The sequence below is a fragment of the Leptonotus elevatus genome, chromosome 6 (genome assembly GCF_054856555.1).
Source record: "Leptonotus elevatus isolate MCC_2025b chromosome 6, RoL_Lele_1.0, whole genome shotgun sequence".
Classification (NCBI taxonomy): domain Eukaryota; kingdom Metazoa; phylum Chordata; class Actinopteri; order Syngnathiformes; family Syngnathidae; genus Leptonotus; species Leptonotus elevatus.
In genome coordinates this window covers 16,370,279-16,397,807 of record NC_141244.1, presented here as the reverse complement: position 1 = coordinate 16,397,807, position 27,529 = coordinate 16,370,279, and the positions used below count along the sequence as shown (strand labels likewise).

General features: G+C 39.2%; 2 protein-coding genes across 3 annotated transcripts in view; both read left to right on the top strand.

Moving 5' to 3' along the window:
- The window catches only part of LOC147172294 (uncharacterized), a 9,801-nt gene extending 5,961 nt beyond the window's left edge, over positions 1–3,840 (top strand). The window contains exon 6 of the mRNA XM_086078732.1: positions 3,611–3,840. Coding sequence (XP_085934858.1) covers positions 3,611–3,775 — 165 coding nt within the window. The 3' untranslated portion in view covers positions 3,776–3,840. The remainder of the gene's footprint in view (positions 1–3,610) is intronic.
- LOC147172293 (zinc finger protein 804A-like) overlaps positions 1–27,529 on the top strand; it is a 61,761-nt gene that overhangs the window by 26,278 nt on the left and 7,954 nt on the right. For both annotated transcript variants that reach the window (XM_086077563.1, XM_086077564.1), the window contains exon 3: positions 22,532–22,669. In XM_086077563.1, the coding sequence (XP_085933689.1) occupies positions 22,532–22,669 (138 nt within the window). The remainder of the gene's footprint in view (positions 1–22,531; positions 22,670–27,529) is intronic.

Below are 27,529 nucleotides of genomic sequence, written 5' to 3'. Positions count from 1 at the left end.
TTTAGGTCCGTGTTAAATGTTTAATCTCCATCACTGTATAAAACACCCATGTCGCATGTTTTGTCAATACTGTGCAGCCATCACAGGTGCATAGTCCTCACAATGTCGTAGTTGTGAATAACTGACACTCTGAGGACAGTGTATTTACACACTGCGAATGTAAAATAAGTTTTCAGGGGTTTGGAGTTACACATACAGTCCTCATAATTCATACTCTGGTATGGACACTCTGAGGACTGTGTATTTTCTATTGATTGTTTCATTGTGAAAAATAGACGTCACCAATTTACACAAACCACTAGTGCTGACGGATTATTTATTTTTGAAATGGCAAATAAAATGTGTTTGCATTCACAATACTTTAACCTATTCATTGTTCTTTATGTACTGTAATTGTGTAAATGCACAGGTACAGTCGTGTTACTAAGAATTTAATTTTATATGTATTTTTCTCTTCATGTGTACCAGGTTTCAACTGAAGCACAACCTGAAGACATAGCTAAAGACATAGCTGTCACAGACCAAGTTGACCAGGTGACAAGATTTATTTTTGAATGTTGATGTTGAAATACATTTTTCAGAAGCAAGACGTTGCACAATTTATAAAAAAAAAAAAGATCTTGTCGCACGAATGGCTCATGCAATAGGTGAATTGCAAAGACATGCAACAAATGAATATTGGATTGTATACTTTAGTCTGATTTTGACCAATCAGAGACTACCTTAATTGCACATCACCATACGAGAACCGTATCGAGGGGCATTACTAACAAAAAATAACTTAATTGGATAAGATTAGATCACAATGAGCATGCTTATTTTTCCGCATTAACGTGTATTTTTTTTTCATTGGATTATAAAAATATATAGATATAGATAGATCTTTTTTTTTAGGTCCATGTCGAAATAATCTCCATCACTGTATAAAACACCCATGTCGCATGTTTTGTCAATACTGTGCAGCCCTCGCAGGTGCATAGTCCTCACAATGTCGTAGTTGTGAATAACTGACACTCTGAGGACAGTGTATTTACACACTGCGAATGTAAAATAAGTTTTCAGGGCTTGGAGTTACACATACAGTCCTCATAATTCATACTCTGGTCAGGTATGGACACTCTGAGGACTGTGTATTTTCTATTAATTGTTTCATTGTGAAAAATAGACATCACCAATTTACACTAACCATTAGTGCTGACGGATTATTTATTTTTGAAATGGCAAATAAAATGTGTTTGCATTCACAATACTTTAACCTATTCATTGTTCTGTATGTACTGTAACTGTGTAAATGCACAGGTACAGACTTGTGTGTTACTAAGAATTGAATTTTATATGTATTTTTCTCTTCATGTGTACCAGGTTTCAACTGAAGCACAACCTGAAGACATAACTGAAGACGTAGCTGTCACAGACCAAGTTGACCAGGTGACGAGATTTCTTTTTGAATGTTGACGTTGAAATACATTTTTCAGAAGCAAGACGTTGGCACAATATATAAAAAAATATCTTGTCGCACGAATGGCTCATGCAATATGTGTATTGCAAAGACAAGCAACAAATGAATATTGGATTGTATACTTTAGTCTGACTTTGACCAATCAGAGACTACCTTAATTGCGCATCGCCATACGAGAAACGTATCGAGGGGCATTACTAACAAAAAATAACTTAATTGGATAAGATTAGATCACAATGAGCTTGTTTATTTTTCCGGATTATCGTGTATTTTTTTTCATTGGATTATAAAAATATATAGCTATAGATAGATCCTTTTTTTTTAGGTCCATGTTCAATGTCGAAATAATCTCCATTACTGTATAAAACACCCATGTCGCATGTTTTGTCAATACTGTGCAGCCCTCACAGATACTTAGTCCTCACAATGTTATAGTTGTGAATAACTGACACTGAGGACAGTGTATTCATACACCGTGACTGTAAAATAAGTTTTGAGGGCTTGGAGTTATTATACAATTCATACTCTGGTCAGGTATGGATTCTCTGAGGACTGTGTATTTTCTTGTTTTTGTTTCATTGTGAAAAATAGACGTCACCAATTTACACAAACCTGTAGTGCAGAAGGATTTATTTATTTATTTTTGTAATGGCAAATAAAATGAGTTTGCATTTACAATACTTTAACCTATTAATTGTTCTGTATGTACTGTAACTGTGTAAATGCACAGGTACAGTCGTGTTACTAAGAATTGAATTTTATATGTATTTTTCTCTTCATGTGTACCAGGTTTCAACTGAAGCACAACCTGAAGACATAGCTGAAGACGTAGCTGTCACAGACCAAGTTGACCAGGTGATGAGATTTCTTTTTGAATATTGATGTTGAAATCAGTTTTCAGAAGCAAGACGTTAGGAGTGAAGAGTGTAGAGTAGATGCTAGGGCTGAACTATATAACTAACAAATATAATCACAACAATTTTTTATGCAATGTGTATTGCCAAGACGTTCAAAATATTGTATCCAACAATAAGCTTGTATGGGACTAAAATTCCTACAAGTCAACATTAAAAATATCTCAAATTGAAGATTTGTTGGCAGTTTGGTGATTTGGATTATGCACTGTAGTGATCTTTTGTTCCCATTAATTTATTTATGGTGGATTTTAGAGATGAACTCGCTATCAATTTTATTTTATTTTTTTAAACAGAAGTGTAAACATCAGGTAGTTAATTTACTTGTATCAAGCTTGGATAAATGTGCTTTATGTTTTGGACCTTTCGCTGCACTAGAATGGACTGGCATGATGGGTATTTTATCTTCTGTGTTATTTGTATCTGCAATGGATCTTTGTTTCACGCAACCAGAATTAATAGTGCAGGCATTTTCATTGAATGAATATAATTTAGTCAAGAGGATAAATTATGACCCATGTTTATACCTTTATCTTTAGTTGCAAGCAGCTAAATGTTGAGCAATTGTCTCAATCTTAACGACTGTCTGACTCGGTAAAATAGAAAAGTCTACTGTAACTGAAGGACTGTATCACACAATATCTGTTTTAGGGGCAATGCCATAGATTAAGCATATTAACTATCCCTCTTGTTAAATGCTTCATCTCATCTTTCGAATAAATGTGACTAGATTTATAATAATCTTTAGTATGTGCACAAACTTTAGGTTCTAAATGCTTTTCTAGTTTGCTCCAGCATCTGGCACATATCCCGTTTAAAAAAATGCAAAACTGCTTGATGATGAAGACCTTTGGTAAATTAACTTTAGCACATTAGCCCATCAATGGCGGGAGCTACTTCTGCCGCGAGCGCTCGACACTTTTCTCAAGCTTCTACTTCGAGTGTAACATCACTAAGTAACAGCGAAGTAAAGCTAGTAAATATTTATGACCACCCGCCAAAATGAATTTTAACCCGCATATGGCAGGTTAATTTTAGAGCCACTGTATATATGCATAAGTATGTGTGCATCTACTGTATAAATGGATATCATTGCTGTCCTGTGAAAAACACGTTTCCATTTTTAGGTCGCGGGCTGCTCTCCGGTAGCTCCTATGGTGGAAGTGTTTTTCACAGAACAGCGACAATATGTGTATGTATGTATGTATGTAATAATTGTTTTCGTTTAAAAAATTAGGTTGCTGATGTATCCAGTTCAAGTGAGGATTCGTTAGCAGAGGAATATGTTCCAGATTCTCACAGTACTTCGGACACTTCCTACATTGAACCTGTTTCAGAAATTCAGAAATCCGAAGGTATTTCAGGAATGAGCTATGAGAAAACTGCTCATCCTTTAAGATGAGAGGTAGTCATGTTTTAAAGAATAAAATGTTCAATGTTCACTGACTCTTTTGCATCTGGTTTCATGTCGAGCTTATCCATTACAAAGATGTGTTTGACCTAGATAACCTGTTCACATAAGAAGCAGTTTTATTAACATACCAGTTTCAGTCTGTCCTAAAATTGTAAGTTGTAACATGAGCACCATGTTAAAACTTACAATTTTAGGACAGATCAGGTATGACTTTGCATTTCACAGTATTGTTATGTACAACAATGTGTCCTTATATCAGGTAAGTCATTACACATCAATGCCATTTTAGTTTGTGTAAAGTCAGAATGCCAGAACTTTCAAATCACTTCAGTGACATGGTTGCTGTGTGTTGTGTAAACTTTGTCCTTGTAATGTGAGTTGGTCCTCATAATTACCATTTTTGCAATGGGCGTGGCTTATTTAGGTCATTATCTATGTCCTCACAATTACGGATTTTTTCAGGTTTTTCTTTTTTTTGTGTGTTGAGTTTTTTCAAGTTTTGAAGTGAAATTGTCCTGGACAACCCCAAAAAAAATTTTTGGGTGCAAGTCCCATCTCTCTGGCATTAGCAGAAAGGGGTGTCCCTGTAATACACAATTAAACCGGTTTGGAAAAAATGTCCTCATAATACACAGAGGCAAGTGTGTGTGTGTGTGTGTGTGTGTGTGTGTGTGTGTGTGTGTGTGTGTGTGTGAGTGTGTGTGTGACCATTTTACGGGGATTCATTACTTCCTCCACTTTCCCTCTGCCGTCAAACCCACAGGCAAACCGTAAACACATACTCTGGAACTGCTTCCCTTTGCTACTTATTTCCCCTCCCTGACATTTCTGCTGCTGGCTCCATTTCTCGGCTCATGTTCGTTCAGCTCCGCACGTGTTTGTGTGGGGGATTCTTCGGAATGCATATGCAAAATCCCCCTGTGATCTAGAAAAAGCCACGCACACAAACCAGGCTTGCAAGGATATGGGACTTCTTGGTCTGAGCCAAGTTCACATATCCCACCGAGGTGTGACAACAAGGTTGACGACGTGTTGGAAAAGCTAAAAAGAGCAACTAATCTGAGCCGTGACAAATCACGAAACAAGCCAAATTCCTGCATGTGTTGTCTTTGAACGTGGGCATGTTTGTGTGTGCGTTGAAAAAAAGCGTGTTATTTATGCAAATGAGTGTCATCGGCCAGAATTCCCAGGCCTGATGAGTAGCTTAATGATTCATCAGCCTAGCTCAGGCAGGCATCAATAATGGATAACAGAGTGGGACATGCAGGATTGCTCGCCCCTTGATTAAAGTGCTCCACAGCCCGACGCCTCACTTCTTCCCTCTTCTCAGCTCTCGTCAGCGAGAATAAATATGAAAATGACATACACAAGCACCCTCACACACCCACATGCACCTCCTTCTCAATTTATTTCCATATAGCTTAATGTCATCTCACCTCTCACATACTTAATAAGATCGGATCTGCTCCTCATCTCGTGCCTCTGTTTCTTTGGTCTTAATCCAGTAAAGATTAAAACAATTAAAACGTTTTTCTTTGCGGAGCAGTTTTGCGAATCAATGACTTAATTTGAGGAGCAACTTTCTGACTGTAGAGCAATGATTTATTTATTTATTTATTTATTTTCCAGGTTAAACAATAAAATATGACATTATAGATTGATTGGACAATTGTTTTTTGTTTTTAATAGAATCAACTTTTTTTTTTATCTCTCAAATCCACTTGTAGCAAAGCTAAATTGTTTGTTTGTTTGTTTTATCTCTATTGTGCAGACCTCAAAAGTCAAAACTCAGGACTCTATTGTGAAAACAAACAAATAACACTACTGATAAATTATAAATATTTCATACTAATATGATTTTTTTTTACAGCAGAGTCCAATCTTATGGTTAAGTTAGCTAGCTAGGGAAGCTAGCTGTGTCACACTTAGGTTAGCTTAGCACTTAGCATGGCTTCTCCGTTTTTTCTCGTCATCCCTTCGTGAGCATGACAGTCGTATGGCTTATTTGCAGCCACGCAAGGGATGATTATTGATATAGGAGCGATTCCGCAATGTGTTTAGGCGCACTAATTGCCAGCCAAAGCTGTTGCTAGCAAGCTGTTTCTGCGTAAGTAGCACACCAAGTTTGCCTCAAATTCTGACTACCCGCGACACGCGAAGCTTTTTAGGCCCGTCTTCGCCGTTTGATTCTCAGTTTTCCTCTTTAGTATGGTCAAATGTATAGCAAAATGCAAATTTTGACCCACAAACTGTGACGCGAAACCACTCATTTCCATTTTTGCCAGTTATACCAAAAAGGAGTGATAAATGGAGAGGCAGGGATAGGGTGACCACACATTCCACATTTCCAAGACTCTTTCTCTCTCTTTCCCAGTCCCAAATTGACGCTATCAGGCGTGTTTGTGTAAAAATTGAAACTAGAACTACTTCCTGCTTCCGTGTCTAAGAATCATGGGAAATGTTGTCCTACTAGCCTAAAGCTGTAGTCACCGGTCAGCCCCAACACAAGCTGAGCTTTTCTGGCGGCATATTTCCAATGTTACAATGCGGGACCGGCGCGGCACAGCCAGCTTCCAATCTGGGACCGAGCAAGAAAAGGTGGGATAATGGTGAGTCTTGGTTAGCACTCTTAAACTGTCAACCAATGTAGCATTTAGCAATAACTCAACCACCGGTCAACAGATTAACCAGAGATTTAATTAGTTATAAATAGTTCATGGTGAGAATTTATTGTATATTTAAAATTTTGAAAATCTGGTCACCCTAGGCAGAGCTACGATAAAGGAGAAAGCCACAAATGAATGCTTCATGCAGCAACAGAAATCTCTCTAGGGATGGAACATGAACACGCTGACGAGAGGGGGAGTTTTTACAGCTGCATGTGGGTGTCAAATCTTCATCTATTAAGAGACATAAACCTCTAAACCCAGAGCTACGCGGCCATACATACTAATGCAGCCGTACACAGGGCTGGATAGAAGTTAGGGACCATCGCGACATGCGGCGTGAAAGGGAAAGAAAGATTGAAAGAGGGAGCTGCTGAGCGAGTCCTGGTGGGATTTTAGTCCCCCGAGCCAGCACAAGGTCTTAACTGCTTCAATCTCTGAGCGCGGCTGTAACAAAGTTGGACTGTTGTGCATGGCAGAGCGTGTGCGGCGGCTTCGTGAGCGTGTGTGTGCGTCTTGTATGAGTGTGAGCACAAGGGAACATTTATTTTCAGCTTTTGGTGTCATTACCCATTCACGAGCTCTTTCGCTAATGTGCTAAAGAAAAGATTTCTCACTCTTACTGGACACACTCTTGTTATCCCTTTTTAGCACAAATGGACCCCATGGAGCAAGCACACACACACACACACACACACACACACATACATACATTCAATCCATCTATTGATATACACATATAATGTAAACATATATCTATTCACAGCGAAAAGAAAAAGCCTACATAGCTCAGTTCAAATGCCAGGCCAGTATATGTGACATGAAAAAATGCGGTAAGGGGTAAGGTAAAGCATCTGAAAACGTTTTCCACTATTAATGTGACCTAATACTTGTGCAACTCAACTGAAAAAAAAAAAAAAGGACAAATTTTCAATAGCCTATTAACGTACTGTCTTGGGGGAAATCAATGACCAAATGGAAAGTGTGTCAATTGAAAGATATGCTAATAAATAAATAAATAAAAACAATAAAAATAAATAATAAATGCAAAGGACGTACGCGTTGCATTCACTTGGGGAAAAAAGCTCCTATTTTCTTAGTACTTTTAGGGTGCTTTGTTTTTTTTTTGTCATACAAAAATTCTGAACAAGAGGGGGGGGTGAGAAAAACAGAAAGAAAAAGAAAAAAAATTAAACTGAAAAATATTTTGAAAGACAGGAAAAAATCAGAAAACTAGTAAAAAAAACTATTCATTAAAAGAGAAAAATATTTAAAGGGGGAAAAACTGAAACAAGGAGGGGGGGTCAGAAAAACGGAAAGAAAAATATTCAAAAAAACAGAAAAATATTCTGGAAAAACAGAAAGAAATCTGAAAAACAGGAAAACAATTCCTTAAAAGAGAAAAAATATTTTAAAAAACAAACAAACGGGAAAAAATATTTGAAAAACAGAAACTAAAAAAATACAGTATTTCAAGAACCCCCCCATCCCCCCAGCACCCCAAAAAATATTCTGAAAAGACTAAGACCCAAGTGAATGCAATGCGCTTCTGTATAAAGGACGCATAATTCCTCGATTACTGAACCTCGACAACTGTCCTCACTCCCCCTTCTCATTCCAGCCCAGGCCCCTCCCTTCCATTCCAAAAGTTCCTGAGTTGGCCAGATTTAGCCCAGCGTTAAGAATGTTGCATGTAATCTCTAAATCGCATTAATGTTGTTTCCCAAATCTCCTTTGCCTCCAACACTGATTACCTTCATCTTCTTAACTCGTCTTCCTTTTCATTTGTGTCGTCACTCTTAGATGTCAGATTAGAGTCCCAGTTTGATCGCGTCACAAGTCACGGATGCAATCCTCTCTGAGGCCGTCAATCAGCAAAAGATAAGAGGGTGTGTTCAGCACGCATTCACAGATGGGAGGTTTTCAAGTATGCCTTTAGTGTAAATATCAAGAGGACGTGCTCCATTTTATGCCGTTTGTCCGAAAGTACTTAATATTGGAGACATTTTGTGAGAGCCGAAAGAAGGCTGATGGAAGGACACTCGAGTCCTGTCAAGGTCTTTAAAAAAAACGCAGCAAAAAAAAAAAAGACAGACATAGCAAGTGGACGATTGTTGAGGAGCAGGAACAAAAAAAAAAGCGAGAGGTGAAAATAAAACATGGGGACGGACACAAAACCTCTGCAACATCGAAAGGTTGCCGTTTACAATGTCTTTCTCCTGCCTCAGATCTACTGTGGAGGGAGCATCAGGGGAAAACAAGAGAAAAAACAGGCTCCATGCAGAGCATAATTACAGTATACACGCTCTGTCTGAGAGACCAAGAGACAAGCTCACGGCTACATCCTTTACACTCGCCGTCCTTTGTCTTTCCGTAATTGCTTTTATAGTGTTCGCCTTAATGTTCTCAGTGAAGAGCAAGGAAAAGCAAAAATTGCCTTTCAGAGAAACAAATGCAAGTCCCTAAAGAGCGCCGTGAGTGAGTGGAGGGGGGAAATGATAAATAGACTGGAAAAAACGCTGACCATAGTTTAGGGTATTTTAGGAATTTGAATAGTTGCTTTGCAACATGGTAATTATAGTTTTGGATTTGTCTTTATAATTTGTTTTTTTATTTACTTGACTTGTTTTTAATTAATTTAGAGTACCGGTAGGTTATCTCATTTTTTATTAATTTCAATTGTTTTAAAGGCTTCATTTGAGTTTTTATTAGTTTTAGGTATCAAATAGAGAGTGTAATCAATGCCATGTGACATGTTGCCCCACCATTGGGTAAGTTGTCTCAACTTATGAGGTAGGATGTCACAAAATATAGCAAGGAAAAAAACTGTAACGTGACAACTTAGCCATGTGACAACATGCCCCGGTCTCCCTTCCATTTAAAATAAACCCAGATAGACCATGCATGACATTAACAAAGCTGAGTTTTAGTTTTAGTTATTTAATCAGTTAAAAAAAAAAAACTATTTTTCACAAACTATAATAACCTTGCTTTCCGCCAAGCTGAAAAATAAACTAAATAAATAAAAGTGCAGCCACTCCAAATGAAGTGTCATGTCTGTTTACCTTGTCCCACACACTATGAGAAGTGGATTTTGGCACACAACAGAGCTGATCAATGATAGCGTGCACTGAATATAGAAGACACCTGTAGAGGAGAGATAAAGTCGGATGTTCAGATGGACGAAAAAAGAAGGCTAACGGATGGCGGAATAGATCTGCGGCTCACTAGGAAGGTTCTTTGGACTCACATTTTGATGGACAGGGAATTAAATGCTGATCCTGAGCTGAGTGATCTTTTTGGTCGGTGCTTTGGGACTTATCGTGGATTTATCATTTTTGCTTCAGGCCAGCACAATAAAAAAGAGGCTTTTATTTTGCTCCCTTTTCTCATTCAAAGTGAACAGCAGTGGGTCTCATTAGATCCATTACAAAAATTAGAGCAATCTTCCGCTTTACAAAGATAATAATGCTCAGCTTTGAGTCACTTCAAAAATGTTTATTATTGTGGTAGTAGTTTGAGGTGGTTTCCAACTAAACAGATGTTATTTTTTTTTACTTTTCCTTATTTAGCTTAGCTGCTAATGTTGGGCCTACTGCTAAACACCGACAACAGGCGACATACAGTATTATATCATTTCAGCAATAATGGAGTCGTTTTTTTAGCGTCCTTAATTAATTAATTAGTTAATTAAATTCAAAGTTTACTCAAAGATGCCATACATTATAATTAATTTAACATGTATTTTCCTCTGTATGGGTATAAAATAAAACCAAAAACAGAACTCTTTTTTGAAATCTTACTTGACAAATTAATACAAACAATGTTTTAAGCCCAACCTTTTTTACTTCTTCTTTTTTTTAAGGTAGGGATGGAACAATTGCCACAACCACGTCTTGGAAGTGCAGAGCGCTAACCTGCTGTTTTCTTTAAAAATAATAAAATACTTTTTTTTAACATATAACAATATCACACACACAAACACGCCTTTTTTCCCCTCTACACCGCTTATGATTAACTTGAGAGCAGTTTGCGGTCTTCTCGTCGTGGTAACATCACGGTGTATTTGTCCCGTAATGAAAAGTCGACATTTTTATGACTTTATAATAAAAACAATTTAAAAAAAAAGAGGACGTTTGGTCACTATTTGGTAAGTAAAGGTTTACTTTGATGTTGGCCTTCTCACCACATTGGCGGTGTGTTACGGTCATGTAAATTCGCAAAAACAAAAAATGTCTGGTTGAATACAATCAAGTTTTCTCTCTTTGACTTTTTTTATTTTGAATAAACATGAAAAATTAAATAAAATCAAGTCAATGTAGCTGTTCAGTCAAATACACACGTAAGTTAAACATCTGTCTATCCACTTACAGTATATCGTTGCTGTTCTGTGTAAAACACTTATGTCTTTTTTTTTTTAAATGTTTTTTGGCGTTTCATCCCATCAAACAAAAAAAAAGACAAAAATGTTTTTTTACAGGACAGTGACGGTATGCAAGCAAAAGATGCAATATGTTGTATAAAATGTATATACAAAATGTATAACATTCACAACCAGACTCCAGTATCACCCCATTAACATCCATGAAATGATGCAATACAAATAAATGGTGAGTCCTGATGCTACATAACGCCATACAATAGACACATTGCAGTAATCTAGAAAGAAAAAAAACGAACATAAAAAGAAAAAAACGAGTCCCCAGAAAAGAGTTGTTACGTTCCATACATGATTTCTTCGCTGTACTGAACTCTGACGAATGCCATGTAAAAACCCCTGCGAATTGAAAATACTGTAACACCAAATCAAATATTCTTTCCAAATGTCTCAGATGCAAAGTTTGAGGATCAAATCTGAGGGAGGTGCACTTGGCTACAAAGGGCACAGTGTGCATTAGCAAATATAATCTGCTCATCATTTATTCATTCAGTTTGTTTCATGCATGCTGCTCAACCTCAAAGGTCAGCGAGAAGCACAATGTTTGTCTTTATGTCGGGCAAGAAACAACAAAACAGAAGAAGAGCATATGAGCAACATGGCTTGTGCGGCTGTTCTTCACTCTGACTGCAACTCGCGCCGTCGCAGTGGTGGGCTTTGCAGGCATTACAAGCCATTTTTCAAATGAATGACAAATTGAGACGAACTGCTGAGCGACATTCAGACTACATTTGTTGATCTGTGTCATAAAGAATCGTCACAGGGAGCACGTTGCTTTTCTCCATGTTTACGATTATTAAACACACGGCACGAAGAAGCGCTCCGGCTGGATTTATGCAAGAGGAGCCTTTATCACACTCGCCGAGCTTCAAATTATCATCGACTTTAACTCGGCTTCATCTTTCACCTCGAGCCGCTGAGCGGTGAGACACTGATGGAGGTGCAAATGTCTTTTTTTCCATCATTCTGTCGCTCTTTTTAGCTCGCAGTCACAACATTTACTTTTCTCCAGTTCTTTGCAATCAACTTGGCACATGAGACTGTTGACATGTTCTCAAAATACTTGGTGGCAAGGCGCCTCCATTACCAGCAAATGGCACTGTGCTTTTTACACCAGGTACCACCTAAAAAACATACACAGCTCTCCAAGTACCTTCATGACCAGGCACATGCATAGATAGACCTCTTGAATTAACAATTTAGATTAAAAATAAATTAATAATGACATTTTTTGTTTTTTATGTGAGTCCAAAAAAGTGATGAAAGGAAAATGAAAAACGTTTTTAAAAATATCTAAAAATGTCCAATAAGTGACCATAAAATGTCCAAAAACAGTATATAGTGCGCAATTCTCGAAATTGATTCGATATGCGGCCTAATCGATTTTTAAACGTCAATTTTTTATGGGAATATTCAACAAAACGTCTTACTTAGGGTTAGGATTTACACATTAAGCATGGAAGAATGTTATATTAATGGAACATTAAGCCTTAATATTTTATTTCAGTGCTGTTCAGACATGAAACAGACTGCAACCCGTTTGTTAAATGCAGTGGCTCAGTTATAAGCCCGAATTTTCAGATAAATAAATACATTTTCAAACAAATCTTACAGTGTACATGTCCAAGTTTACTTATTAGTATTTTCTAAATTTGAGTTTTAAAAAAATCTTAATAATCTATTTATAGATTCGTATAGGGATTAATCGGTATCAAATCGAATCGTGACACGAATCGAATCGCCAGGTACTAGGCAATTCACACCCCTAACATATAAAAAAAAAAAATATATATATATATATATATATATATATATATATTTAATTATAATTTTTTTTTTTAAACAAAGGCAGAAAAGAAAGACCAGGAAAGTCATTTAGTCCGCTTGTTTGTTCCGGACCACAAGCGGACTTAATTTTTTTCATTTGGTGCGGTTCATATTCAAACTGTGCTTTTTGCAAGTGGACTATATTGCGTAATCACGTCGACCCGCGTGATGATCTGTGCTCCCATTGGACAAAAATGACGCATAAACGCATAACCAATCCTGGAAATGGAGGAAAACATGAAATTCCGACGTGCTGCACATGCATATTTGTGGCGTTATTAGATATTTGCGAGCGTCAACGGCAGGTCATTCAACGGCAGGTCATTCAACGGAGGTTCTGCGGTGATGTTTCTAATTTTGGAACGCGTCGTCGATTGAGTGCAGTAACCAGGGGAGCAGTTGCGCTTTGCATGCCCACCACAACATGCTGACAACACCGTGGCTAAACAGAATACGGATGATTAAGAATGAATCTAGCATAATATTTACTACCGGGCAAATATCCCCCCCCCCCACGATGCTTGGCTATGGTGGCTTGCTAAGGCCAAAAAGTCCTGCAGTTGGAGCGGCTCAGCCGTGGTTTGTATTCAGACTGCAAAGCGAACCGCACCGAGTGCGTTTAGAAGCGGACCGAGACCCCCTCAAAAAGTGGGTCTCGGTCCGCTCGTTTGGTCCGCACCAGGATTTGTTTGTGTGCATTCAGACCTTCTCAAAAAGGTCCAGAACAGCATGGGAAACGAACTCTGGAGTGGACCAAACAGTGCAGGTCTGAATAGACCCTAAATCACTCGACATGATACTTTCTGCTTCCTCCACCTAGTTGAATCTTTACTGCTTCGTTTAACATTGTACAAATATCATGTTTGTCCTTGTGTACATGTTGAGACTGTACAGTATTTGTAAAGGACTGTAATGGTGTATTATGCAAACATGCAAAACAGTAGCAGACAGAAGCCCACAGACAAGACAAAGACATTGACTGGTAAGGGCATGCAGATACTCACGCATCCGTCAAATAAATAACCGAGGGGGTTAGTGGCCATGAAGGCATAATAAAGGCAGTCAAGGGAGATGCATTAAGGTTGTAAATATCAGCTCATTATCGCTCTGCTGTCTCGTTTGGCACCGTGTGCGTGTGTGCGTGTGACTTTGTCTAACGGAGATCTTTAGGTCATTACAGTAGCAAACGTGTCATTAGTTCCATAGGGTAGAGAGAGAGAGAGAAAACAAAAACGGCATCAAACTTCCGCGTTCATAAACAAATGTGCGTCTGACAGAGACAGATACCAAATAGAAATAGATTAAGAGAGCAAACAAATTTGCCAGTGCAAACGGGATTGTTTCTATTCATTACAGCGTCCAGGCTCGGATGCTAATTATGGATTAAGATAATTAAACCCCTAATTGGGCTTGATAAACACTTATGAATCGCATGCTGAATTGCTATGACGAGGCCCAGACGCAATTAGGAATCATCAGAATTCAACAAACGTCATGTTGTCCGAGTTCATCTTTGTCACACTATTTGGCAGCGGCGCAGGAATATTCATTATTAGCTAGCATTTTGATTGCAACGGTATGGATCATATTTCAACTTGACTATCTTCAGTGTTTCCTTGGCGGGATGGAGTTCTCTGCACTTGGAGCGCTTATGGGCCGAGGCCAGGGTCGCGGCTCATGGCATCCTGAGCGGCCATATGTGGCTCCTGCTATTGCACTGGGGGCTCCATTCCAGTGTTGTGTGACCGCCGCCTGAGATCTGTTCCTGGTGCAGACAGCTCCTTAAGATGGTGTTTCCTCGCCTGGATGCTTGCATGGACACTCTGTACAAAGCCTTCGCTCATTATATCGATTGTGTGTCTGCGTCTGTGTCTGTATGGACAAATGACGGGAGGAGTTGAATTTATTCCGTGTGAAACACTTTGAGCTGCATATTATTGTTATTTTTGTAAGAGGAGTGCTTTATAAATAAAGTTTGATGAATAAACGCAGACGTACCAAACAATTTTTGCAAGTACATTCGTATGTACATACTAATAAATTCAAACGTGCTTGTAGGCTAAATGTTACTTCTTATTTCCATAATACCACGAGGCATTGACTTGCGATTGCGCAAGTTTATAAATCATTGCACAGGATAGGCTACTATGCGCAAGTCAATACCCCGTAGCATTATGCCGATAAGATGTATAAAATGCCGACCTGAAATCATGCACTGTGGACAATGACAATAATAACGATTTAAAAAAAATGTACTCAATTTTAGAACATACTGGTATAACGTGTTCCTCACTTTTCGCAGGTGGGACGTTCCACACCCACCTGCGATAGGTGAATTTCCGCAAAGTAGAGGTCGTAAAAATAAACATATTTAAATACATGTAAATGCATTTGCAAATACATAATTAAAAATGTTCCATTGTATTTGCTTGAAATTCCACAAAACTTTCATTGAACAAAACAATGAAAATAAAAAACAATGAAAATAAAAAACATGGAGTCCCTGCCAAGCAATTACTAATGAATATGTTATGAGGTGGGCATTCCATCAATATTGACGGGAAGTCTGTCAATCCATCAATGATGGCCGCCCCATTTTTTGACGGTTGACGGGAAACTTTGAAAAATTGACAAATTTAGCATTGACGGAGATGGGTTTTCGTCCATCAATGTAATTAGCAATGCGTCAATAAATTCGGCAATCCATCAATGACAATTCTGGTGACGGATTGACAAATGACAATTTGACGGAATATAGACGGATGCCCACTTTAAATGACATTGACGGACACTCATTTGCTACGCAATCGCTGAAAAACGGATTGACGGTTCATCTTAGAATGTTGATGGATTGACGATAATGGAAGGGGGTCCCGACCGTTGGTGACTGCCGAATGACGGGCGCTCTAAATTAATTGACGACAACACAGCAACCTTGGCTAAAATGTGTTGGATATCATTCAAGATCTTTACATTTATAGGCTTAACATATCAAACATGCACAGTAGGCTATGTATATATTAACTCATTCACTGCCATTGACGGCTATAGACGTCAAAAATTCATTTGAACTATTTATATTAGGTTAAAATTTTTTCCCACTTTTGTTAACAACAGTATGAAAACCTAGAAGAAAATGCATTGTACATTCATAACAGATATAAAATTTGTGATTAAGCTTGAGTTAACTAGTGAAGTCATGTGATTAATTACAATTTTAAAAAATTAATTAATCGCCTGATGCCCCTAATTAAAAAAAGAAAAAGAAAATAATAATAACAAATTAGGTGCGTCAGACGATTACATTTTTTTATTGCAATTAATCGCATGACTTCAATAGTTAACTCACGATTAATCACAAATTTCATATCTGTTATAAATGTACAAAAAAACAAATTCTAGGTTTTCATAATCTTGTTAACAAAAGTGGAAAAAAAATGTCTATAGCCGTCAATGGCAGTGAATGAGTTAATAAGTATCTCCACCCACTACACCTCTTTGTACCATAGTCAGGTGGGTGCTGACATGACACAGGGGGGCCCAAACCCCTAAGCACAATTAACCTAACATGCATGCTTTTGGAATAGCACCCACAGAAAATCCTCCACGCATGTGGAGAGCATTCACACTTTCAGAGTGTCTCATTTGCAGTCAGCTTGTAAGTAACTTTGAAGTGAACCCAATGTGGTTCTTCAGGTGCTACTGTAAAGTATTTTCGTCACTGCTTGTATAATTAGTTGAACAATAAACAATAGCCACATTTATAGCTATATTCAAGAAAAACTCATTAATGTATTCTGTTCTCAACAGTATTTTTTTTTCTCAGTAGATGTTAATTTATTTGAAAAGAGAGAGAATCTGATACCACTTTTGTTGCTAGTGGACTTTTCTTTTTTTCTCCTCGCTTCCCAGATTGATTATGCATGCAGAGCTTTGTTTCATCCTACTTTTTTTTTGTTTTGTTTTTTGCAAGTTTGGTTCAGAACATAATTCAGCCCCGATCGCAATTACAAACAAGTAAAATAGTGAGTAATGAATGCATCCCTGTAATTTCAGATTCACCACTGCTGCCAAAGTTCTTTGAAGATGCACAAATTGTTACTTAAAATATTATTCAGGCTACAATTTATTGATTTAAACTTGCACTTACACATTCACTCATCAACTTACGAATAAAAGGCAGCAGCAGAAGAATTTGAATGTATTTTTTTTGTATTTGGAAATATTTTCAATGCTACTCGTATTTTTGAACAAAAAGCCACCGCATACACAAAAAGGTAATGAAGACGTATGAAGGTAGTGAAAAGGAGGATACATTCTCCACTGCACACTTTCAATCTGCTGCACAAACCGAGGTCTCTCTCGGGATCTTTTTCATGAATATATTGTATATCATTAGTTTGCAATACGCACATAGTCGAAAAAGCAGACAGGCCATGTGTAAAACACTTTAAGCGTGACTTTTTCTCGCCGCAACAGATTAAATTACATCCTTCCAGTTTTGCTTGATAAGCCCTCCCATTTGTGTCATGGCCGCAGCCGTAAGCAAACATGGCACTTCGCACCCAAAGTGACGACGAGGGCCGCAAACACATTCAGGCCCGTGGACATTAGTTGTGCGTTCTCCTCCTCGAATCAAGCTGACAGACGCGTGAGACGGCGTGCGCTGAAATGTTGTATTTGCATACGGCTGTTGGTGCGTGAAAGTAAAGGAGAACTCATGTTTAGGTTTACAAATTTAGCGCATCAAGTAGCGGCGTGGCAAGTTGTGACTTTCCGCGCTGCTTTTCTCGTCAACGTTCGACCGATTCCCCTCCAGGTAATTACACGACTGCGCTGGATTAGGTTGCGTGAACTCAAACGGGACGAATACACACACGCACTCCTCTCAATCTCATCACAGAGGCAGCACTCAGAGAAAGGCCGTTCTGGGTGATTGGATCATTTCCTGGTCATGGCTTTCGGTCTGCCAGAAAGATCGATAAAACACACACGCATACACACACACACACACAGGCACACACGAGCAGGATCAATGTATATTACTTACCTTTCTGCAGAGAATCCTGTCAGCCTGCTCACCCACTCTGACTCCATATTTAAAATAGACAAAAGTATAGGGACACCTTTTAGTCAAGCAGCCTTTTATTAGGCAAGAAATAATATTGATTATGTTAAACGTGAAAATGTCCTTCACCTGCCTCATCATAAGGCAGTTAATTAAAAGTTTTGTCTTGTACTACAATCATTTTATGGGGTTCAGATTTGGAGTTTGTCTTTTCATGACTGCCCCTGCCTAAATCCTGATAATCCCTAAAAAGGTTTTACGGTATTAATCCAGTGATTCATAACCACCGTGGCACATTAGTGTGTCATGAGAACTTAATTGGTTTGAAAATTATTGTTTATACACGAGATCTATGCCAACGACAACCGGAGCTAGTAAGTTGTCACATTGCGATTTTTTTTCTCCATCAGAAGGCGCAACTGGTCTCTTGAGGTCTCCCTGATGTTTTGGATTTGTTGGAATTTAGATGTTTCTGGGGTTGGTGAAGAACTCTGGTTGGTGGCCCGGTGGGTGGTGTCTGGTCGGTGCTGGATTTCACTTTCCTTTGTTTTCTTTGGTCCTTCCTCGGGTCTCCTGACGGCGGTGTTCGGTTTAGGTGAACGGTATGGGATTTTTTTTAATAGGTTTTTGGTGAACTAACGAATACACACACACTCGCACACGCACATACAGATAAAAAAAAAAAAGAGCAATGATGATGACATTACCGAATGAACAATACTGAGCACTTTTTTGAAGAAAAAAAAAAAGAAGGCGCAACTAAAAAGTGGAATACTAGTTTTCTGTTGTGTACTGTCTGAGAAGAGAATAGCACATTGTGAGCTGAGTGCCAGTTATCTGTTTTGCACAAACAAAAGTAAAGTTTTACAACTTCATATATTTTTGAAACAGGCGTCGTACTCTATGTAACGCGTGACTTGATATCATTCCAGCAGACAGCGGGTATCATTTTAAAAGCTGCTGCCATTGTTTTCATTCTGTGTTAGCCTAGCGACCGGAAGCTAGCACGTAACCGTATCCCAAACGAGGAAGTAGCGAGTGCATTAAGTCATGAACCAATCCAGTTGAAGAAAAACTAGAACGCAACATTCATAAAGGTGTGCTCGATTGAGTCTCGTGGAGGAACTTGCACATAATCCCGAACTCACCTCCGTCAAAATCCACAACAGTCTGCGTGATAGACCCTCAAGTCCAATAGCCATCGAAATCTTGTAAGGAATCTTCCAGTGATGTCTTGCAAGCAAATACATTCGTCCATATAAGCGTACCTGCAGATTGAACAAGCCAGAAGAAAGTCATTTCATTCATCTTTTTTTTAAATTAAAATCACCTTCATATGCACATCAGGGATCATTAGTCTCAATGGTAATAATACAGTAATGTGGAGCTGTGATATAGACTGTCACCGTATGACCCGGCCTCGCTTCACAGAGAAAGGCGTGAGACCGGAGAAAAGGGCAAATGGGGGGCTATAAAAGGGGGGTAACGAGTATGGCAAGAGGATGGAGTTGGAAAAAGAAGTCTAGAAAGAAGTGACAAGCTCAAATTAAATTCCCATCATGTCAGTGTACAACAGAATTCAATAGTGTTTATTGGCAGACCCTAGCCTGGGGGAAATTACATTCTGAAGCGGAGCATGGAATGAATGCACACACACACACACACACACACACACACACACATATACCGTTTGGATACACAAACTCACATACATCTACTGTGCACAATCCTGCATATCTTCAGTCCAAAAGAGGAAGAAAAAAAAATCCAGTGGCAGATGTGAGCATGCCGACTACTGATGTATCCCCTGGAGTCCACGTGCCATTTGTGTCTGTCCTTGTTCTGCACACACATCTGTTGTGAGTTTGTTTCTCTGATTCTTTTCTTCACATAAAAACATCAACCGGGACATGCATGCATATTCAAACACAAGAGTCCAAGTGGTGCATTATGGATGATCCGTATTGCTGGGTTTTTTTTTCCCCTCCACGATTGTCATTTTCTCTGCAGATTTTACTTTGATGTAACTGAGGGCCTTCTTGCATTAGAAATAATAGTAATATTATTATTTTACACAAAAATACATTTTTGGCTCATGTTTGACATATTTTTTGACTCACACTGAATATGAGAAAAACAGAAATATGAGAAATTATAATTGTATGAAATTGTAAATAATTGTTAAAAAAAAAAAAACTTTGTTCTTCACCCTCATTTCCTCTACTAAGTGCCTTGCTAAAGAGGCTTAGGGGAAAGTTGATAGACTGGCAAGCATGTCTCCAGGCATAGAACATCTCTGTGGTGTCCTCAAACGGAATGAGGAAAAGCGCAAGGTCTCGAAAACTTGCAAGCTCTGTGATGTTGTCGTAGAAGATTGGGAGATCATTCCGGTGGCAACCTGTGAAGCTCTTGTGAACTCCATCCCCAAGAGAGTTAAGGAAGTGCTGGAAAATAATGGGGGCTACAAACAATATAATGAATAACATATATATTTATTTATTTTTTTAAACAAAACTATAATTAAGACACTTTTTGGGCATTTTCACATAGGGGTGTACTCACTTTTGTGACCTGACAGTAGATTATTAAAATGATCTTTTGAAAATTCATCCCTTTTTGCCATCATCTAATGCCTCTAATTTGAATAATTTTAAAACACAACACGCCTTGACAAGAACAACCCGTTAGAGACAGAAGAAGAAGAAAAATACAACAACAAACCGATAACATTTTGTGTTGTTCAACACTCCAACATGACTAATGCTGCATTCGAGGATGGTCACAAGTCGGATATATCTGAGGTTTTTTTTCTCAGTTTCGACCTGAAACCGTTCGAGGCGAAAGTAAACAACCAAAATGGCGGATAGTGACAAATTGTTTTTTTATTTTGGTCCTCAAAACTCATTTTGACCTCCAGCAAACTTACCTTCTCGCAATTTTGCTTCATTTATTGTTTTTATCTTATTTCATAAGCATTCCATACAGTTCAGTAGTTCACCGTATAAATTCATGCGGCATACTGTCACGTACGTTGTGTTATGTGAAGTTATGTCGAATATTTATGAATGAAGAAAGCTATCTAGTTTTATACTTGAGTAAATTGTGTTTTATCATTCACGGTCTGTGTTTCCAAAGGGGTCGCCATTGTAGAGTGACGTCACTTGTAGTCCGTCGGTGAAGTCGGGCTACTTTTTTTCCCCGACTTTGCAAGTGGAATTTCCGAGTTCTAGAGGGCGTTCCCGAACACACTTCCTGGTTTGAACTCGGAAAAGCTTTAAAAACAAATTTTTCCATCTGCTGTCAACCGAAGATGGCGTCACGTATGCTGAGGAAATAGCTAACGGCCAATCACGGCTAACCTGTCTTATTGGTTTGGTCAGCAAACGGAGTCATGTTTTTCTTAGTTTAAGAATTAATAAAAGTAAAATGAAAGTAGATGACATTACCAAAGCATTCATCCATTTTATACAGACATGTGTGTACTGCCCCCCTCCACACACACACACCCACACACTTTTCTTGTGCTCACCTGCTCCTGATTGTGCCACTCACCTGTACCTCGTTATCCCTGATTACCCCATGTATTTAAACTCGTATATCTCATTCTGGCTCACCTCCAGCTCATTGTACATTTTCCTAACATTTTAACATTCCTTGTTCTTGCCACTGGGTCCTTGTAAGCTTCGACCCTGTTTGATTATTGACCTTGTCTTTTACCGTTGCCCTGACGCGTACCAGCCCAGCCTGTTAATTAAACAGCATGTTTTTTGGAACTATTTTGCCTCTGGTCCTACCTCAACGTCCTGTTCTTGATATCTATAATGCTTATTCTCATTAGAGTTGCTATTTTAGCTGACTTTGGGCAAGTGCATTGCCTTTGTATGTTACATTAAATTCAGCTTGATTTAAAATTTAATGGTAAATTTATCCACTCCAAGATGGCCCTAATTTGACTCCAACCCTCAACTATTCATCATGAGGGTTCACTGGTGACTAGTGTTAATTTCGTTAATGAAACAAAAATATTTTCATCAACACATGTTTTTCGCCAGACGCTAACTAGATTAGACTAGATTTAAACCCTCATTAATAAACAGTAACTGGGAATAAATCAATGCATTTTCAGTGACTGATGAAGAAAATGTACTTCACTTAATAAAACCTGGACTAAAATCTATGGACATTTTAGTTCATGAACAAAGATGAGACAAAAATGATATGATTTTGTAAAATCCTGCCTGCTAACCTGTCACTGTGACGCTGTCATGTGACACAGTGACACACCCCCTTTCAAATCTGCAGCTAGCGAGTGCAACATGCACAAACACATTGGACACACAGGAAGTGGATTCTCGGTGAAAAGTAAAAAAAAAAAAAAAAAAAGTATATTAAATCTTTAAAGTAACATTAATCCAACAGCTATAACGCTCCAACAATAATTTTAATCCGGCCGCTAACCAATGCTGGCTAACTTACTAGCTCGTAGCTACAGCAAAGTACTTTAATGGAACGCAAATTAACTGCTATATGCAGAGCACATGTCCGGGTTATTACGAGGCATGTCTCCGGGATGCAGATTTGCTGTAATGGTAAACGCTCTGCTCTAAGCCTTTATGTTATTGTCGCTTTATTGCCTCCCTCTCTCCATCCTCGCCTCCTATTGTCGTTCTCTCTTGTTCTATCTGACGTTTTGTGTGTGCGCGCGCGTGTGTGTGTGTGTGTGTGTGTGTGTGTGTGTTCCACAGGAGCGTGCCGAACGAGCGTTAGGCTGCTCAGTGGAGGATTTGAAGTCTCTTTTCTACTGCGAGCTGTGTGACAAGCAATACCTGCGCCACCAGGAGTTTGACAACCACATCAACTCGTACGACCACGCACACAAGCAGGTACATGACGAGATGCTGCCGTGCTTGTGCTGGAAAACACAAACGGGGCATTTCTGATGATCCCCCTGTTGTGGAATTATGCGTTGATGCGAATGCTTTCTTGAAAAGCGCTGCAATTCACCCTCACGCACTCTCATCAGATTTCATTTTCAATCAGGAGAAACTAATAAGAAAACGAGAGAGATGAGAAATAATGAAGGCCAATTAATATTTGATGTGAACAGGAGCAATAGACTGGTAGTTAGACACCAGCAGGAAGCGCATGGCCTTGGGATGACATCTTATGAGTTCTGATGCGAAGGAGTGATGACATCAGTGATGAAGAATGAGCCTCCAGGCAGAGATGTATATTGATGTGCATTAGAATGATGGCCATTTGCATTGGTGGAGGCGGGTCCAAACTGTGCCAATTCTGGGAAGACGCAGTGAGGGAACACGTTCAGTGCTCGTGGAAAACATTTGCAGATGCATTTGAGTTTATGTTACAAATTCGCAAATTTAAAAGTACCTATGAAGTATATATAGATAAATGCGCAGGGTCTTCTAGGAAGGAGGAAAAGTGGAAATGTGGGGATTTACGACTTGTTCAAGGACAATTTTAGCAATGCTTCTAAATAAATAAATCTAATGAAGTAATTTCTTCCACACTGAATCACTGCCACTCACTGTTGTATGTAACATACAAGATTATCCTATAAAATTATAATATGGTTCTAAGGTGTGTTGCGAATGGATTTTTCCCAGTAACGGTACGAAACTGGTCAGGACTTACAACCTCAAAAATTAAACATGTTCAATATTTACGACCAAAAATCGTCATGTGTATGGGGAAAGCCGACGACTCCCCCTAGTCATGAATCCGTGAACTATGTTGTGGAACGGAATGTAGCCAATCAAAGAAGCGCCTCGACTGAGGAACGAGGAAATCGCTGAAAATAAAGACTAACTCGTCCTACCTAACCAAGCTGACATAACTTTTTGTGTTCACCTTGGTTGCTCTGAGTTCTGCTCTGCCCCACTATCGTATGGTGTTTCACAGGGTTCCGTTTTAGGCCCCCTGCTGTTTTCATTGTATTTGCTGCCCTTGGGTTACATCTTAACAACACGTTGAATTTACATCCACTATGTGGGTAACTGTCAGGTCTATGTTTTAAGAAAAACCCTGGTGTGTGTACTGGGTCTATAAGACTTTTTCTATTTACATAAAAAGGCCTATTTCTTTCAAACATTCTATTTTTCTATCTATCTATCTATTCATCCATCCAGCCATCCATCCAGCCAGCCAGCCATCTATCCAATCCAATCCAATCCAATCCATCCATCTTAAGATAGCTAGCAATCCATCCAACTAGCTAGCTAGCTAGCCATCCATCTATCGAACTAGCTATCTAGTCATTCATCTATCTATACTGACGTGCATGTTTTTGGAATGTGGGACAAAGCCAGAGTACTGGAGCCAAGGATTGAACCCAGGACCTCAGGACTGTGAGGCAGATATTTAAACCACTAGGTTACTATGTTACCCATTTAATGCAGTGCACTAATCATATCACAATTTTAACTTGTAATAATTACCACAATGCATAATGTACAAATATAACACAAAACTAAAATGGTAATTACTGCTAACAAAAATAATTTAGAGCCAAATAACTCTAGTTGCCTTTTTTTTCATTTAACTTTCCCTTTTATATTTCCACTTGAAGAACAACTCCGGAGTACACACACACACACCAACACACACACCCCGACACACAGACACACACACCAATAAAAGAAAAACTATTAGTCATGACTCAAGTATGATTGCATTATTCCAGTTTGGACAAGATGAGGCCAACGGAGCGTTAAGAAAAGGCCCGGCAGCAGGTTCCCTCCTGTGCTCTGCTTTCATTCCCATTTCCATACACAAGCTGTACTTTGGACTAACAAGCTGAAAGTTCCGCTGTTAGCACACGCTCGTTCATCTTTGTGTTGTCATGCCAAGTGGTACAATAAACGTACAGACGCCCGAACGGCGCACAAGCAATCTCTTAACCGAGCCAACCCGCCTCCCGCATCCAGACGCCCACACCGGGCCATGAAATGAACATTAAATAAGACTGTCAACCGCACTGTCATTGTTCTTTGGAAATGAATCGAAGCAACTGCAGGCCAATGTTAATGCTTTGTTTTAGCCAGCGGCACGTATACAGGAAACAAGCTGCATGAGGCACTGAGCTGACAGTAGCCACTGGCGCTGGAAGAACACACACGCGCGCGCGCGCGCAGCATGCATGCAAGAAGCCAGCAGATGAAATTCCAGCCGAAGACGACTTCCCTGCAGGAGTATTGGCTTTGGAGAACAGAAGCTGATTGCAACCCTTACCATCGATTCAGGGTTAAACATGTCTGCAAAGAGCCCTTCTCAGCGTTTACAGACGATGACCGAAATTGCTCCTTACAACGTAAATGCGTCTCATTTAAATAAAGAGCAATCAAGACATTTGCATGGACGCATCCTTCAAAAATAATGCGAGGCACCAAACAGCCCGAAGCTGCGCACATCGGAAGGAATATCGATTGGCGGGGATTTGAGCTTGACGGCAAGCGGCGAGACGGACACGCGAGGGGGGGCAAGATATCAGAGGCGTAAGACATAAGAGTCCTCTTTAAAGGGGGGAAGAGGGCACCTGTGATGTGATTGCCCACGCTAAATATAGCAACGGCATTCGTTTTTATGAGCAAACAATAACCTGGCAGTGTGATTGCTGCAGGAAGGAGCATCTTCGCATATTCCTCCTGGCTCTCATCATCACGGACAGCTCCGAGCACGCCAACTCTCATCTCATCCTGCGCCCGTCTTTCTTCTCTTGTCCGCTCTGGTTCATTATGTACGCTCCGCCATGCAAGGATATGTTTAATATGACTCACAGATCTGCCGTTAAAGACCCTCAAAACTTGACACAAGCCCTCAAATCAAACACACAGTATAATTGCGCTATGAACTGACTTTGCGTCCATAATTGAACATCTGAATATATTATTTTGATTGACACTGTGAGAGAGATATTGATCATCTCCACCCAAAATTGTTGGCTTGTTAGCGGGCCCAATGCTCAACTGACACAATCAATTTCCATCTTTGAGGGATGGCAAAACAACCCAAAGTAAATACGCAGGGAAAAAAATCCATCTACAAGTATTTTAGATCGTTGGATTTAGTAGACTTTTTCCATTACTTGAATCCCCACCGCCCCAGTATGCAAAGGATATAGAGATCTGTCCCAACAAAAATACCGAGGCCCAAAGTTGTTTTCACTTTTATGTGAGGAATTTATTTTCTATATTTGCTCTTTTTCAACCACTCCCAAAAATATAAAATGGAAATAATCCCGTCATCATTCATTCATCATGTTTTGTGCTATTTAATTCAGTGGTCAATAAAAAGTGATGCCCCACCACTGTAAATCACCTCAGATACCAAAATATTATTATAAAAAAATTAATTTAAAAAAAACTATGCAGAAGAAGGCTAAATAGTAGTTTTTGCAGCGTTTTAGTGCTTCAGACAATGCAGGGGCTTGAAAATGGCAGCGCTTCATTTCAAGTCATGGGCGGAGACAATGAAAACTATTGCTGCGAGCAGCTCTGAGGGGCCCTCGCAGTCTGGTCCACTTTGGGTTACACGCACATTGGGCTACTGGCACATTGAAAATTTTAATAATATACCCCCAAATCGGAAAACTACATCAGATTAAATGGAAAATTTAATGGAAATTTTAAAAGGAAATTAAAAATGGCGGACTTCCTATTAGGTTCATGGTATTGCTCCAAGATACTTTTTTGTAGGTCTTGATCTATTAAATATGGCTCCCAATTTTTATAGACCTACGTGAAACACAAAACCGGGCTGCTTCATTCATTGTAGGAGGTGCTAGTGAGCCTCCCCACCCCCCCCCCCAAAAAATTCTGAAATATATCCATCCACGTTTTATATGTTTTCATGAATGATAAGGCCATCAAAATTTGCATCATTTTTCTTCTGTCGCCACGGCAACAGTTGATGAAATAAAAAGCTTTGTGTTTACTTTTCATTTTGAACATCTTAAAAGTTTCAACACAATTAAATAAAATCTGCAGGTCTTAAAAATTAGGCCTCTATAAAAGCCTAACAAATGGGGGGGGGGGCACCACCCACCCACCATTTTACGTATGTCATATTCAAAGAACCAGGAAGTAGCCTGTTAACGAACAAATTATTTTGCGGTATATAGGTAAAAAAAAAATTATACAGCGCTTGCATTTGGTCTTATTAGCTGGATGTAGTGGTACCTAATGTTGATCCTGGCATGTGTATAAATAAGCCACGCAACCCACAGGTGCTTCCTAGTGTCCTCGGTGAGATGATAGTGGGATGTTAAGCATCAAATGATAATGTAAAAAGACAAGCGCTTGTGCGAGACTCAGCACAGATTAACCTGACATCTGTCATCTCTTGCGTTAGATCTAGGTGTGAAAGAGTGCGAGTGTATAAATAGATCCAATGTCTGAGGGGCTAATGTGATGTGCGTTCATGCAAGCGTGTGTCATACATTCTGGATAATAGGTGGGAATAAGTAACCGTAATCGTTATATTGAGAGATATGCTGCCGAACAAATGCAATAACATGTCACGTAAACACCCAATTGTGACGGTAAAAGCCAAGATTTATGTGTGTTTGGAAGTGTGCAACAAAGAGATCCGGGGGACAATGCCGCAGCTATTCCCCAACTCCCGAGTCCCTCCTTAGCCCTTCGATGCAGACGAGCAGACAAAGACAGGTGCGCGAACATGCACATGCACATACCTGCCAAGTGTGGATAAAGGAAGGATTACAG